Below are 16,524 nucleotides of genomic sequence, written 5' to 3'. Positions count from 1 at the left end.
TTACTTGGAGGATAGGAGCATCTGAATTGTACAAATGTTTAGGAAAGGTATGCCACCGTTAAGTCAACTTTAGCTAAGGTTACTTTTGACCAACCTTTACGAAAGGATATTACCCAAAATTCTTTAGAACAGCAAGATTTAAAGCAACAGGCATTGACATAGTTGACTAGACTATGCAAAGATGCTTGAGTTTCACTCTCAAGACTTTCAAAATCACATAAAAAAAAAAATTGGATAAAAGTAGTTTATAAAAAAACAACTTTTGTCACAAGTGTATAAAGAATGTAACCAGCAATACATGTTAAAAGCAAAAGGGACAGAAATAAAATTATGAACATGTTTCCATTATTTGAGAGAAATTCCAAAATCAATGAAAAACATCATAGGTCCTTAAAAAAAAAAATCATTTAATTACCTGTAATTTTTCATTATTTTTTGCAGGTTAAGTGAGAGACTTTACGTTGGCTATACTCAGTCGCACGATCACATCAGTTAGGAACAGTGGAGTCAAATTTGTGTGAAAGCATGTTGTCCTTTCCTGTGTTTGAAAGAAAGCACCTTTTCGTTTCTCCTTGACCCGATGATGTAATCCAACCAAGGTTTAGGAAAAGGTAACGCAAAGGGTTAGACTGGACTTTCTGAAGAGGCCCTCAGTCTACTTTCAGCAGTTGATCCTTCTCTGATCACAGCATGCATGTCTGCTACATGCTAAGTTTAAAAGTAAAAAAAGTAGCTTAGCGTCCGTTGTGCAACATACATGCAGAAGGAACGGTTCAATTCTCCGGTCCCATTTAGATCCGCTTCACTTCTAAGCACTGAACTCTCATTTCTCTCCAGATCTCAAGTCAGGCACAAGTAATTATTTTCCACATTGTTAACTCATGACAACAGACCCAGTAATATAAGAGTCTATTTGCCCGTTTATACATTGCACAAGCAGTTATGTAGCTGATTCTATACTGACTCTGATTTACTTCAGTGGTGGTTTCAACCATTATACGCATCATTCTGAATGACACATTCACTGACATTTTTGTGAGAACGCAATGTTTGCAAGGGAATGCAAAATGTCACCTTAGGTGTTCCATATTTAATGGCTCACAGCTCAGTGCCCCTTAGTGTGGATGTGGGGCTGTAAGATTGACATTGGACTAATCCAGTGTAATAGTTTATTTTGGACAGTCAACTAGTATTGACTGCAGCATTCCGGAACCATGCGCAGGTAAGTGGTAGAAAAAGGCTGGATGGAGCACTCTTTAAAAAATTTGTCTCAAAGTGAAGACACCCTAAACAATAGACTTAAGCTTCATATTTCATCATATAATCTCAGTTGCTAAATGCAAGCCCATGAAGAAGGACCTTGATTTATCTTTTAGAGATGGTAACAGTTTTCTTAGAACCTTCTACTCTCAAAGTGACATTTTATACATAATGTGCTTAGGTTGTTTCTGTTGCACTATAAGGGTATATGGATAGTCGAGGCCTGATCTTGTACATTCCTCTACAGGTGTAATGCATCAGGTTAAAAACTTGGCAGAGTCTGAGAGCTTTCTAGTTACTAGTCCCCCCAAGGCTTGCTCCAGTAGTAGTACCAGTCTGTGTACTACCACCATCAGCACTACATCCTCCACGAGCGCCAATAATGCAGCTCCTGACTTGGGTTCTCCCAGCTTCCAGCACAGCATGGATGACTCACTGGACCTAAGTCCACAAGGGTGAGTAAACTTTGATGTTCTTTGCAAATTGCAGGTTGTTCTTTTAAATGATCAGTGGACTGATTTTATTCTAATAAAACACTTGAGGTTTATTTTTAGATCGATATATTTTCTAGAACAGCTTTTAATTGAGGCATTGTCCAATCAGCTGGTCCCCTATCCAATGTCAAGGCGGCATCGGCCGCATCTGATTGAACAATAACGTCATGCGTCTGTCATGAATGCGTATGGAGATACAGATACACATCAGCGCTGGCTCTACGAGAACACGCCTCGGTTCTTTATATCCGAGAAGAGGTGCAAAAGTGTGCACGTGCGCGGCTCGCTTTTTTTTTCCCCCCCAAGCAGTGATTGAGAAGAGTACATCCGTGCACTCGTAACTGATGATTCATGTCCGACTGTCCGTGTGGTTGAGGAAAAAACGTTTGATAAAGTTTAACCCCCAAAGCTGTCAAAAGTATTTTGCAACACTCATGCATACATATCCTGTTCTACGAGTGTGTGGAACTTGTGCACCGGTTTTGGCGGTGATTGAGGTGCGGAATAAAGCAGTGTGTCATAACTGCAGATTCGAGAGCTCGTGTTTGGTGATTTGTATTCGTGCACTTAGAAAATATTCCCACGATATGCTTGTTTTGTTTTGTTTATTTTTAAGACTATGAATCTTCAAATACGCATATGCACCTTGTGGTTTACGGATACAAATATGCAGCTATGTGAATGTGCATTTCATTTTATGGGCACATGCCTCATGTTACTGATATTTGTCACTTTTGCACCCGTTTTACCTCCATATTTCATTTTCATTTTTCAACTAAGATAATGAAAATGGTATGATATTGCAATCACACCCTTTCAAAGATTTTTTTTCTTGAGAGATTTTAAAATTAGAATTATATAATGGAAAAAAATAAATATCCAAAGTAATCAAAAACGACAAAAATAAATAAAATTGACTATTGGTCTATTTAACAAAAAATGCACTTGAATAAAAAACAGAACTGAAAAAATAAAGTATATCAAGTCTGTAACCAAAATTGCACTTCAATGTAAATATATACTTATTTACTCTAAAAAACTAAATGTTTTAAGTGTCACAAAGACTTATTTATATGTTGTTGTTTTTTTTTATGCTAGATCATACATAAGGCTTTGATGCAGCCTCTGAATTGCAGAAAACGGGTGAGGCAATGGTGGTAATCACAAAAACGGCCAGCAGGTGGCAGCCGAATATAAGATCAACCAGGGCCATGTTGGAAAAAAAACTTTTACTCACATTTCTAAATAGATTTGTAAATGATGATGAAACTTAGCTATATTCTAATGCCAATTACTGCAAAATGGAAACTGATAGAAATATACTTTTTTCTGATGAAAAAAAATACTCTAATCTTTCTTTTTGTAGGTTCCATGTTATAGCATTATAACACAATATTCAGTGGGCCTTGCAAAATCAGTCAAAATCCAGTAAAACAGCCGGGAGCGAAAGGGGGTTGCTTCAATGAAAATGGCTGGGAGTGAATGAATTAAATATTAAGCTCAGAACATTACATTTAACAGGCAAAACCATGTTCGGAAAATCTTACATATAGTTGTCAGGGTCTTCTGAGTTTGGGATTATGCTGCGAAATACATTTATGGGAAGCGAACCGACCATGAGCACGGTGCAATTTTCCATATCACCACAAATAGCTACCTTTTAGAAACATTTTATCTTTTCTTCGGAAGTGTCAACGGGCCTTGTAGAGCAAGTGTTTTGAGTTTTCTTTTACATCTGTCACAACTCCTTACTCACTTTGCTCCTATGTCTATTCTCAGGAGGCTAAGCGATGTCCTGAAGAGAAAGCGATTACCGAAAAGGGGGCCCAGAAGGCCCAAATACTCGCCACCAAGGGATGACGATAAAGTAGACAATCAGGGTAAGTTGCTCTAACGTTTGCTCACACTTATTACTCTGACTGCCTTCTGTGAATCTTGTCAAGTTGTTAGTATTGGAGCGCACACACCACACAAGCTGAAGCATTTGTTAGAAATAATAGAATATTTGTGATGTCGTCAAACTCTGTGCTTTTTTTTTTTTTTTGCATGTTCTTAACCGGATGTGCTGTACATATGTGTTCTCAACAGCTAAAAGCCCTACAAGTACTCAGTCACCCAAATCATCCTTCTTGGCCAGTCTCAATCCCAAGACCTGGGGCAAACTGGGTGCCCAAACCAATAATGCCAACTCTGAGCCCTCACGCACAGCGGGGGTCAGTGGCCTGGCAAGGGCACCTCCCAAGGACTCAATTTCAAATAACAGGTATGATCAAATACATATTTGATGTAATGAGCAACCATCAGTTTGCATCTATGTGCTAATGTTTTTATTTGATCATTGAACTGATTTCCCTGTTTTGCCAGAGATAAAATCAAGGCCTGGATCAAAGAACAGGCCAACAAGTTTGTAGAGCGGTACTTCAACTCTGAAAATGTGGATGGCAGCAATCCTGCACTGAATGTACTTCAGAGACTTTGCACAGCTACCGAGCAGCTCAACCTGCAGGTATAGCATACACCTTTCCACTTACATTATCGAGCAACAGTTAATGTGTCTGATATTTTACGTTCTGTTTCATAGGTGGATGGTGGTTTGGAGTGTCTTTCGGAGATCTCCGGTATTGTGTCCGAATCTGATGTGTCCTCTTTTGAGATCCAACACAGCGGGCTGGTGAAGCAGCTCCTGCTTTACCTCACCTCCCACACAGACAGGGACTTGCTTAGTCGAGACTTGCGACTCAAACGGTTTCTCCATGTCTTTATTGGCAGCCCGGTTAGTTATCTTATTTTATGAACGCTTAGAGCATGCAACAAGATTTTGTTGTTGTTGTATGCGTAATTGTACAGAATCTAAATTGAAGGACCCCTAATTTTGTGTCGTCCTTTCATATGGTGAACAGGTTCCAGGAACAGAGCCTGTAAGTAGTCTGGACCCAACAGAAAATGGGCCTTTCCTGGCACTGGTTCATAAAATGAACAGCTGTCTGAGTCAAATGGAGCAGTTCCCTGTCAAAGTGCATGATTTTCCCAGTGGGAATGGCAATGGGAGCAGGTCAGTTGGTTGATCTTTTGATTATCTTGATTTCATTTAACCCTTAATTGTCATATCTATACATGAGTTTAATCAAATGAGTATGCTTCTCTAGAGGCTCACAGGCACTGAAGTTCTTCAACACGCACCAGCTCAAGTGTCAGTTGCAGAGGCATCCAGACTGCACTAATGTTAAACAGTGGAAAGGGGGTCCTGTGAAGATAGACCCTCTAGCCCTGGTGCAAGCCATCGAGAGATACCTTGTTGTCAGAGGTGAGTGACAAGCTTTGCCTCCACACTTGCTGATGAGGAGACCAGCAGCTGATTTATACATTCTCTTCGTGGTCCTTTGCTGTGTAATTGAGCTGTAACCAGTTTTTGTTCACTCTTGCGTACAGGATACGGCCGAATCAGAGAAGAGGATGAAGACAGTGATGATGATGGTTCAGATGATGAAATAGATGAGTCACTGGTATGTGAACAACTCAATGCAAAATGTGCATGCATTTTTTTTCTTAAGCTCTTTACTATTGATGGGGTAGGCAACTATATGCTCTTGCTTCAGCCTACTCCTTTTGGGCTTTAACACAATGTACTAACTACTGTGTGTATATATATATATATTTTTTTTTTTAATGTATTGTGCCCAAATAAACTAAGCTAAACACAAAATTGTTTTGGTGTTGACCCTAATGTAATCTTACTGGTTATGCAGGCTGCACAGTTCCTCAATTCGGGCAGTGTACGTCACAGACTACAGTTCTACATTGGTGACCACTTGCTGCCATACAACATGACAGTTTACCAAGCTGTGCGACAGTACAGCCTTCAGGCAGAAGAAGAAAGGGAGTCCACAGATGATGAAGCAAACCCACTCGGACGAGCAGGCATCTGGACCAAAACTCACACAATATGGTAAGTTTTTCGAATGGATGGGTGTCGAACTCATTTTAGCTTGGGCGCCACATGAAGGAAAATCTGTTCTACCCTCAGACTTACAATTGATATTTAATGAAAATTCAATGAATATTCAACTCAATTAGTGATGTAATGTATACTTATTCTATTGTTATACTCCTTATTTCTGTTTTGCTTAGCATCTTTGAAACTTGAAAATTGTCAACAGCGGTCCCAGTGAGTTGAGCATTAATCATCCCTTGCTCAAGCTAAACATCTGATTTGATCCCATTTTCAGGTATAAGCCCGTCAGAGAAGATGAGGACGGCAGCAAAGACACTGTGGGGGGGAAGAGGGGCAGAGCTCAGACTGCTCCAACGAAAACCTCGCCTCGCAATGCCAAGAAGCAGGATGAGCTGTGGCATGGTGAGTTTCTCCAATACTTAACAATGCAGTGCATTTGCCTTAGTCCGTTCAAGATTAATTTGCACTTGAGCAATGGCTTAAAAGTGACTACAAGGTTTACAAGGGCAAACGTTATGCTATTTAACATGTAAATACAGTATAACAAAGCCATTATCTATTATTTCCAGATGGTGTGTGTCCCAGCGTCATCAATCCCCTAGAGACATACCTCATTTCAGAGCCTCCAGAGAGCATAACCTTTGATGACCCCTCTTTAGATGTCAACCTGCTGCTGAGGGTCCTGCACTCAATCAGTAGATACTGGTTCTACTTGTATGACGTAAGTCCCCAGGAATTATGAGGAGCTCTCTTTCTGTTTTTTTCCTGGTTAAAAAACAAACAAAAACAAAACTGGTGGCTCTTTACGGTTGTGTTAAAAAATAGCAGTTCCAACATGATTAACCAGAGCAATCACTGTTTTTGATAGAAATTCTATTACAAGATGGCAAAGAATTTACCAGTATGCATAGTAGTCATACAAAAACCCAACATTTTTTATGTATGCTCCTGTGCAATTGAATAGTTGATTGAAAGGAGCGTGTTAAAAAAATAGTGTTACCTCGGAGTTTGAACACAATTCATTCCTGTGAAGTGTTCAATGTCCGAATTATCTCAACCTCCATAGATTTTTTTCCCCCGTTGGATATAATGTAAATGCAATTAATCCGTTCCATATATATGTGTATGTATATGTGTGTATGTGCATGTGTATATGTATATGTGTGTATACGTATGTGTATGCGTGTGTGTGTGTACGCGCGCGTGTGTGTGTGTACGCGCGCGTGTGTGTGTGTACGCGCGTGTGTGTGTGTACGCGCGTGTGTGTGTACGCGCGCGCGCGTGTGTGTGCGCGCGCGTGTGTGTGTGTGCGCGCGCGCGCGTATACGTATGTCTATGTATGTGTGTATATATATGTACAGTATTTAAAAGTACCTTACCTGTTTTTGTTGTGGTGTGATGGCATAAGTGGATGAAAAATGCTGTGTTAATGCACTCTTTAGTTCAGTGCTGAGTTAGTGTTTTTTACATTGGGCATATTATTAGACTGGTAAGGGGGGGTCCTTGTGCCAATATTTACGGAATCTTCGAAAATAATCCCATACAAAAATTATGGGGTGACATAAAAAGTTCTGTTTCTGCAACAAAACCAAGAAATGTAGAGGAATAATGGACTGTTGTCAAATCACCCTGGGCTGGAGTATCTGTTGACGGGTGCAAGAAGTTGGTTGACTCCTTCCAACACAGTTGTGAAGCTGTTGTCAGAAACCGTAGCTATACAACTAAATAGTAGTCTAAAGATGCTGTCCGACGTTTTTCCATTGCGGTTTGTAAACACAACATTCAAAACTGACGCACGAAGAAGCCGAGGACAGCAGCCAACCATAAACGCGCGTGAAACCACCCCACCAATCAGGAGTGGGGGTTCGCACAAATTTGCATATGCAGACAAGACACAAACTCCTAACACGTCTGTGGAAACAGTCCACCAATCAAGAAGTGGATGTTCGCACAGCAAAATTTGCATATGCCACTGATAGTAGTTTGCCTCCGCGGCTTGGCTGGAAAGAAAAACGTTGAGTATCCGCCCAGAAACGTCCCAGATAGGCTAAAACAAATCCTTCGCACTATACCTTTGAGTCACAGGGATCCTAAATCCTAGAAAAGTTGAGTTTAGGGAGTAAATATTAGGAAAGAAAAATACAGATGTTTCTATATATTTTTTTAACAGCACAATTTTCATTTTTCTTCATTTTCTCTAAAGCAATCCAAAAATTTTAACACATTTATTCATGTTTCGATTTGGTATATGACGTGCATTGCACATTGTGCAGTGCTCCCAGTGCATGAAAATCAAAACTATTGGACTACTACTATATGATTTTGAGCTTTTTAAACACAGTATTATTTTGAACCAAACTGTAGGTACAGAGAGTGTCCCAAAAATGCTATTGTTTAAAGGACACCTATTTTTCACAGTTTGAAACCGTTACGGTTACTCTTAATGATTATGGCATGATTTTGGCAAAATATACCAATGCTGAAGAATCATAGTCTATTACAGTTATTGCTGTGGTGAAATTGGCTTGTTTTGAAGGGTGGATCTCGCAAACTTAAAAATGCTGGCCAATGGCGAGCCAATCTTTTGTTAGTGAACTGGTGAGATGCCGTTTCTGCCTTGCCCGATGGTGTATGCTTGCGGCAGCGCCCCGCTTGAGTCTACTCGTGGAAACAAAGCCCAGAGTGTGAGGGGGCAACAGACACATCTCCAAACATAAACACAATTCCACTTCTTCACAAAGCACTCAAGACGCGTTTCTAATGCTAATCCCACTGACACCTAAGGGAATGTATCCAAATGTTAAAAAAATTATTTTCCATATGACCCCTTCAAAATGGCATCTTAGTGCTCGCTAACAAAATATTTTGTCATGCTTTAATAAAATTGTTGTTTTTGCAGAATGCTGTGTGTAAGGAAATCATTCCCACCAGTGAGTTAATTAACAGTAAGCTGACTGCCAAAGCCAACCGTCAGCTCCAAGACCCCCTTGTGATTATGACAGGGAACATCCCGACTTGGCTCATCGAGCTCGGAAAGACTTGGTAAAAGTTTCTCCCTTTCTCTCTGTTGTAGTAGTTGCAAATTGGTATTGGACCATGTTCTCATGTTGTGTTCTCTGTGCAGCCCTTTCTTCTTCCCCTTTGATACACGGCAGATGTTGTTCTACGTAACTGCGTTTGATCGCGACAGAGCCATGCAGCGTTTACTAGACACAAACCCTGAGATTAATCAGTCAGATTCTCAGGACAGCAGAGTTGCACCACGTCTTGACAGGAAAAAGGTGTTCTTTTCTTTAATCTTGTAACGTGTTATAATACCTTGTAACTATTGTCATATTTAGTCTTCAAGAAGAACTTAAATTGTGTACTTTTATCTTCAGTTGTTTGTTCCTTGTCTCTTCTTAAAAATGCCATTTCATGTCCCACTCTTTCAGAGGACGATAAATCGAGATGAGCTGCTCAAACAGGCTGAGTCTGTAATGCAGGACCTGGGTAGTTCGCGTGCAATGTTGGAGATTCAGTACGAGAATGAGGTACTTGAACTTTTTGATGCTGCAGTGGACTTTAAAGACCTCTTGGCCTAAAAGTCTTTCTGTGTACTTGATATACATGAGGATGGCGGTTTACGAGTGTTCTCTGTTAAATTAAGGATGTGATGTAATCCAATTTATAGGTCAAAATACTCTGTCACTAACTTGCGTATATATTAGAGAGTTAGTAAATATTTCAATTAAAATTATATTAGAACACATTTGAAATGATCTAATGAAAAACAAAGTAAAACATTTCAATTCAAATAACTTGTAGGACATAAATGTAAAACAACCAAATGAAAAACATCAAGTACAGCAACAGCTGAACACGTGTTCTTATGCTGCGTTTTGAAATATTTTTACGGTGCGCAGAAGATCCCCCTGCACTTTGATCCCCACACAACTGCTTTTGCATTGCATTATTAAATTGACTGTTTTCATTCTCCAGGTGGGCACAGGTCTTGGTCCCACTCTGGAGTTCTATGCTCTAGTTTCTCAAGAGCTCCAGCGGGCTGACCTTGGTTTGTGGAGGGGTGAAGAGGTGACTCTGACAAATCCTAAAGGTACCAGCCTATACTTTTCTGCAATGCATTATTTGTTTTAAGAACACATGATCACCTATTAGTGAAATCACTGCTAGGTATGCAAAATGTTCTGTCACTTTTACCTCACACATTTTCCATGTTTTTTGTTGGAATAGGAAGCCAAGAAGGAACGAAGTACATGTTCAGTACCAGAGGACTCTTTGCGGTTCCGTTTGGCAGAACAACCAAACCAGCACACATAGCCAAAATCAAAATGAAGTTCCGCTTCTTGGGGAAACTTATGGCCAAAGCCATCATGGACTTCAGACTGGTAAAAAATATTAGTTACTCTGTTTTCTCGGACACCTGTACCCATTAACATACGGTTCGGGTTGAATTTAAACCAGGTTTCATGTTCTAGTAGTAAAAATACCCTCTGAAATGTGATGTTTTCAAAATTTACTTAAAATACATAAACATTAAAATATTTCAACGTTTCAATCTTTAGTAACCATATTTGCGCTGTCCAGAACGTTTGGCCATGGTCCATGTTTACTGCATAGACATTTGTTGCCGATGGATTCACTCACTCAATAGAGACTTCATTGCTATAGCGGAATACCCCAAAAAATAAAGGAGGCCATGGATTGGGGTCGCTTTAAACTAAAAAATGACAAGATTTTGTGTAGTTACTCCAAAGCAGAGCTGTAGTAACATGGAGACGGCAACACAGGATTGTGTACACATGATTTTTTTTATTTTGTAGCTCATTAGCTAATAAATCGCCGCTGTTATGCGAAAACCACTTATGTCCATTTTTTTTCTTTTTTATGTTTTTGGGATGTCTGCATTCAGTTCCATCCCATAGCGACGATATATTACCATTGCTAGTTAGTACACACTCTATGACGCTCGTAGACTACATGCTTCAGTATATTCATTTTGTGAATGACCCTTTTGTGAGTGCCCGTTTCATACCTTTCCACAAAGTACAGCTACAGTTTGGTACATTTTCAATAATGTCCCGTCGTCACAGTACCATCTCATGACTACTTCACTGGAGCAAAGCATCTTCCACTAAATCATGCCCGGTTAAACTTATCTCAGTACAAGTTGAAGGTTCTCCAGCTAACCTTAACACAGTTTTGCACAGCTTACTGCCTGTATCTCTTACCAATAAATCTCGAAGCAATGGTCAAGTGTGTGTGTAAAGTGACGTGATTATTTTGGGAAATGCGTATGAAACATAAAGCCCGTGCGAGCGTGACCAGTACGGCTGGATTTTTTCTCACAGCCACGGAGAGCCACTTGAACTGGCAAGAAAGCGCAAAGTCAGACCCTGGCTCATATGAAAGATAACTTTTTTGAAAAGATCTCTAACTCAGTTATTGATGTGGACAATTAGGAGGACAATTCTTGGCATATGTCAAAATTGACGCAGAACATGTCTGCATGAAAGATGTAAGCTATTATAAGGGTTAAAACATGGCATTCTTGGTAGTACCTAAATTGTTCCCCAAATAAACTAATCCTTGTATTGTTGTTACCAGCTTGACCTGCCGCTCGGGCTGCCATTTTATAAGTGGATGTTGCGGCATGAGACGTCTATAAACTCCCATGACTTGGTCAACATTGATCCTGATGTTGCAAAATCCATCCTGCACTTGGAGGATATTATTCGCCAGAAGAAAAGGCTTGAACAGGATCGCTCACAGGTAGACTTATTTTTATTTTTTAAAGAACGAATCAGGTCAAAGTAATTTTCAACTTGTTGAATCTTCCATGACAAAGCTTTGGCACTTGAGATCAAGTCTTGATTTCTGTTTGTTACACTCCTAATGTGGACCTTTCGTTGTGTATGACTTGGTAGCTTTTTGATTAGCCTTTCTAAAATACTCCACATTGACAAACAGTGTAACCGTTTCATGTATTTGTGTGTAGACGAGGGAGGCATTACAGCAGGCGCTGGAGAGCTTGAATATGAACGGCTGCTCAGTCGAGGACCTGGGGTTGGACTTCACACTCCCAGGATTCCCCAACATTGAGCTGAAAAAGGGTGGAAAAGACGTGCCTGTCACGATCTACAACCTTGAGGAGTATCTCAGGGTATGGCATCACTTCACTTGTTTTATTTTTTGGGTGGTCTTTTTCATAGGGTAAAATCACCACCACACATAAACAAAAGCCCGGAGGCGTTGATTGAGAAGGATTTCATGAGTATACATCCAGTGTTTATGAATCGTTTATTTCTGAGTGAAAACTTAAGACCACACCTTTATAAAAAAAAATAAATAAATAAAATAATAATAATAATAATAAAAAATCTTTAAATACTATGTCCAGAGGCATTAAGATTTTAAGTACAATTGTTGTAGAAACATTGTTGTTCATGCTTTATTTTACATAAATTGTGCAAAGAAGTCACTATAACACAATTTAGCAATAATAAATGTGATATTAAAAAAACTTGTATTTTTTTCAGACTGGTGACTAGTTATAATTAACAAAATGGCCTGGAGTCCATGAGTTGCTTCAAGTTTCAAATACAAAATGTGCTGAAATTGAGAAGAAGAATGTACTGTCCTCTCACCGTCCAACATGAAACACTAATGTCACCTAGTGGCAGAAAATTAGCTCAATATATGTACAACTCAATGTTTCACAGTCCTTTTAACTGTTTCGTATATATGTTTAACTTTAAATAATTATGAATTACTTAGTATTGAAAGTGCTATATCAATGAACTAAGATCCCACCACATTTGTATTTGGTAACTATATTTGTCCACTTTTATGTTAAGAAAAGTATGAAAAACTTGTTGAAACAAATATTTTATTGCACATATAGAACAGACGTTTGATTAATTTGTGATTATCGCGACTTCACTTTCATGTGATTTATTACGATTGAAAATTGTAATCAACTGGCAACCCTAACAAACTGCGATCACGTGTTTATAGTACAACATGGGCATTAAATTAGTTTTAGGTTTACAAATGGCATTAAACATTAAATTCGATTTGCTGGTACCTGCAGAAACGAGAAAGTAATGACATTGTTTTTGTCTCTGCTAGTTGGTGGTGTACTGGACACTCAATGAGGGAGTGTCAAGACAGTTTGAGTCTTTTAGGGAAGGTTTTGAGTCTGTCTTCCCACTACATCACCTGCAGTATTTCTATCCAGAAGAGGTAAGCCCTAAGCCCACATTGCCATGTCAGTAAAACCCAAACTCTAAACTTAAAAGCAGTTGCTGACCTTGTCGTCTCCTCATTAACTGTGCTTGTCCATCCTTGTAGCTTGACCAGTTGCTGTGCGGCAGCAAATCTGAGACGTGGGACGTCAAGACGCTGATGGAGTGTTGTCGGCCGGATCACGGCTACACACATGACAGGTGAACTTGCGTCTATCCTGCTTGTTAATTTGCGCTGAGACTTAATATTTGACCTCATCACCCTGCAGCCGGGCAGTGCGGTTCCTGTTTGAAGTGTTGAGCAGCTTTGACGCCGAGCAACAGAGACTTTTTCTGCAGTTTGTCACGGGAAGCCCAAGACTGCCTGTTGGAGGTGAGTCGGCGCACACATGCATGTCCGCTGTTGGTTGATGGGTCCAAAAAAATGCAGAGCATGTCTGTACTTTGTCAGCGTCACTCACCAGATCGCCCTGTTTCGCTCAGGTTTCCGCAGCCTGAACCCCCCTCTGACGATTGTGAGGAAGACATTTGAGTCGACGGAGAACCCAGATGAGTTCCTCCCTTCAGTTATGACCTGCGTCAACTACCTGAAGCTGCCTGACTACTCCAGCATTGAGATCATGCGAGAGAAACTGTTGACGGCAGCCCGCGAGGGCCAACAGTCGTTCCACCTTTCCTGATCTCCCCACATCTCACATTCAGATGCCTTCTTCAGCGACTGAAATCACGACTTCACTTCTAAGTTTTTTTGTAATCACATACATTAAGGCTTCATGTACAGCCTTCTTGTTAGAGAAGCAGCTTGCAGAAAAACTTTAAATATATATTTGCTGCCCCGACTCTCAAAAAATATTTCAAAGAATAAAAAAAAAAAAAGACAGGTGTTCCATGACACAGATGTTAAAACATAAAAAGAGAGTTAAACCTATATCAGTAGTTGAGTAATGTTAAAAATGATGAGAACATCTGGGTGATATTTTAAATTGCATTGCTGTGTGATATTTAAAAAACGAAAAAGAAAAAAAAGGGATGTCTCCTCTCCAAAGTGGACAGCGAGGGGAGGGTGAGGAGGGTCCATCAAGCAAGCTAGGTTTACTTTAGCTCCAAAGATCATTTGTACAGACAAATTTGCAGACTTTGCTCATTCTATACATTTGATAGAATAGCTCTTTGTTCTATTCATCTTCCGCCATTTGTCTGTCTGCAGTCTCTTCCTTATTTTGTTGCCACCCAACCCCCCACTGTTTCCAACCCGTTGTCTGTGTGCGTGTGTTCACGCTTGGTTCGCGTTCCCCCATGTTCGTTCGCGCTTAAATTACAGTTGGCTGAATGTGGGTAGTGAAGAACGCATATTACCATTTTTTCCCCCCCTCCTTACCTAAGTTGGATTGTGTTCTGGCCTCCACCTTTATAGAGAGCTTCAGCTCAGACGGAAAGTTGTTACCAATGCGTTGATCTGGTTCAGGTGTTTTGCTCTTATTTTGCTAGAGTTAGCGTCTTTCTGTTGGGCCCGAACAGATTTGTAGGGTTATCTCGAGCAACCCTCAACACACAATGTAGCTGGGCACAAAATTTGGACTGGTCTCATTTTATTGTTTCATGGCCAGATAGCATTTCAAGTTCATTTATGGAGTTAAATTTATATGCAGTTTCACACCCTGTTTGAGGTGAGAATGTCTGCTTTTTTTCTTTCCCTTTTTTTTTTCTATATGGTCTTTATTTCTTGCTGTAGTTTTTTTTTTCTTGCACCGCTGGCTTGGAAAAAACTGGTGTGCACCTGCAGTCCGTGGCCAGGGGAGGGCGCCACTGTGCTTTCCTGGCCCAATCGTTCATGTGCTGGTTTCTAAGATCTGCAATAATTTACTGCATCAGGTTCATGTTTTTACCTGAACATAAATAAAGTTAACTGTTTGAGTCATGTTTGGTGATTGCTTATTGTTTTCTGGTGTTTCACTTGTTTGTCAGTGGATCCTTCAAAGTCGAATACCCATCAAGAGATGACATTGGTGGGTGAAAAAGTCATGGTGGGCACAGTCTCATAAATCATCACCAAACCTTTGGGAAATACTGCCAACAAACTTACTATCTTACCGTATGTGAAAAAAATAATTGCCTCCTGAACCTAATGGCAAGTGGCATTTTTTCATAATTGGTGATGAGTCTTTACACAGCTGTGGAGGAATATTGAACCACTCTAACATAAACTGCCCGTTTAAGATCAAACTACAGCATCTCAATTCCGGGCTTTAATTTGGCCACTCCAAAACCTTAATTTTGTTCTTTTTTGAGCCATTCTGAGGTGGACTTGCTGGTGTTTGGGATCGTTGTCCTGCTGCATGATCCAAGAGCACTTGAGTTTGAAGGCACAAACGGATGGCCGGATGTTCTCATTCAGGATCTTCTGTTTACCAGCAGAATTAATTTTCCTGCCACTCACAGTAAGTTGTCCTGGTCCTGAAGACTCAAAGCAGCTCCAGACCATCACGCTGCCACCCCCATGCTTTACTGTTGCCATCATCTTTTCATCAAATGCTGTCGGTTTTATGCCACATGTAACAGGCTGCACGCTTTCCGAAGTCAGTCCACATAATGTTTCTCCAAAAGGATCAAGATTCTTTTTGGCAAATGTGAGACGAGCCTTTGTGTTTTTTTGTAGCAGCAGTGGTTTTCGCCTGGGAATGCTTCTTCCATGGATGCCATATTTGGCCAGCGTCATCTTATGGTGCAGTTGTGAACACTGACCTTAACTGAGGCCAGCGAGGCCTGCAGTTCTTTGGGTGTTTTTTTTAGGTTCTTTTGTGACCCGATTGAGTCGTTGCCGCACTCTTGGAGTCATCTCCGTTGGTCGGCCACTCCTGGGAAGGTTTGCCACTGTCCCCAGTTTTCTCCATTCGATAATGGCTCTGACAGTGGTTCGCTGGAGCCCCACAGCCTTGGAACTGACCGTGTAACCTTTTCCAGATTGAAAGATTTTTTTTTTTTTTTTGTCATTTCTTCTGGAATTTATTTGGATCGTGGCATGATCGTTCTTGAGATTTTGTAGCCTACCTCACTTTGTCAGATTTCTATTTGTGATTTCTTGATTCTACAAAGATGATGGCCACCAGGTTTGGGTGTGGTCTGTGAAATTGAACTCTGCTTTCCCAAAACTGGTTACTCACAGTTGCTTTGTAATTTAAGAGGGGCGCGATTACTTTTCCACATAGGCTCATATAAACTGAACAATAATTAACTAATTTGCCCCCAAAAACGTATAAATACGTTCTATTTTAAATATTACCATGCTCTCAAAGATGTATTTATAAGTTTTTTTTTATGATAGAGCATACAGGAGGCTTTGATACACCCCCCCCCCCAACAGTGTTTTAAACAGATTTGTGAATAATGACTATATTATTATTATATTATATAATAACTATATTCTAATGCTAATGGAGTATATGCCACAGAGGAGGTCGGATTTCAGACTTCCTGGTTTTCACACATCAGCTTTGTTTCTGTTTCCTTTTTGCGACTTGTGTCCCATGTCCCAGTTCATGCGCTTCCGCCTTTGTGCCCCTCGGTTGCGTAT

The 16,524-nt window shown here is 40.2% G+C and overlaps 1 protein-coding gene across 4 annotated transcripts in view; it reads left to right on the top strand.

The window, feature by feature from the left end:
- The window catches only part of trip12 (thyroid hormone receptor interactor 12), a 36,845-nt gene extending 21,974 nt beyond the window's left edge, over positions 1-14,871 (top strand). For all 4 annotated transcript variants that reach the window (XM_077566662.1, XM_077566659.1, XM_077566661.1 and 1 more), the window contains exons 21-42: positions 1,508-1,715; positions 3,534-3,634; positions 3,843-4,017; positions 4,119-4,260; positions 4,336-4,527; positions 4,655-4,806; positions 4,901-5,058; positions 5,184-5,257; positions 5,501-5,700; positions 5,981-6,108; positions 6,276-6,427; positions 8,606-8,748; positions 8,831-8,987; positions 9,141-9,239; positions 9,688-9,802; positions 9,940-10,094; positions 11,314-11,478; positions 11,705-11,869; positions 12,838-12,951; positions 13,060-13,154; positions 13,223-13,326; positions 13,437-14,871. In XM_077566662.1, coding sequence (XP_077422788.1) covers positions 1,508-1,715; positions 3,534-3,634; positions 3,843-4,017; positions 4,119-4,260; positions 4,336-4,527; positions 4,655-4,806; positions 4,901-5,058; positions 5,184-5,257; positions 5,501-5,700; positions 5,981-6,108; positions 6,276-6,427; positions 8,606-8,748; positions 8,831-8,987; positions 9,141-9,239; positions 9,688-9,802; positions 9,940-10,094; positions 11,314-11,478; positions 11,705-11,869; positions 12,838-12,951; positions 13,060-13,154; positions 13,223-13,326; positions 13,437-13,633 — 3,191 coding nt within the window. In that variant the 3' untranslated portion in view covers positions 13,634-14,871. The remainder of the gene's footprint in view (positions 1-1,507; positions 1,716-3,533; positions 3,635-3,842; positions 4,018-4,118; positions 4,261-4,335; positions 4,528-4,654; positions 4,807-4,900; positions 5,059-5,183; positions 5,258-5,500; positions 5,701-5,980; positions 6,109-6,275; positions 6,428-8,605; positions 8,749-8,830; positions 8,988-9,140; positions 9,240-9,687; positions 9,803-9,939; positions 10,095-11,313; positions 11,479-11,704; positions 11,870-12,837; positions 12,952-13,059; positions 13,155-13,222; positions 13,327-13,436) is intronic.
- The last annotated feature ends 1,653 nt before the right edge of the window (positions 14,872-16,524 follow it).

The sequence above is a fragment of the Vanacampus margaritifer genome, chromosome 5 (assembly GCF_051991255.1).
Source record: "Vanacampus margaritifer isolate UIUO_Vmar chromosome 5, RoL_Vmar_1.0, whole genome shotgun sequence".
In the NCBI taxonomy this organism is placed as follows: domain Eukaryota; kingdom Metazoa; phylum Chordata; class Actinopteri; order Syngnathiformes; family Syngnathidae; genus Vanacampus; species Vanacampus margaritifer.
The sequence above is the reverse complement of the archived record's forward strand: the minus strand, read 5'-3'. Positions and strand labels throughout refer to the sequence as shown.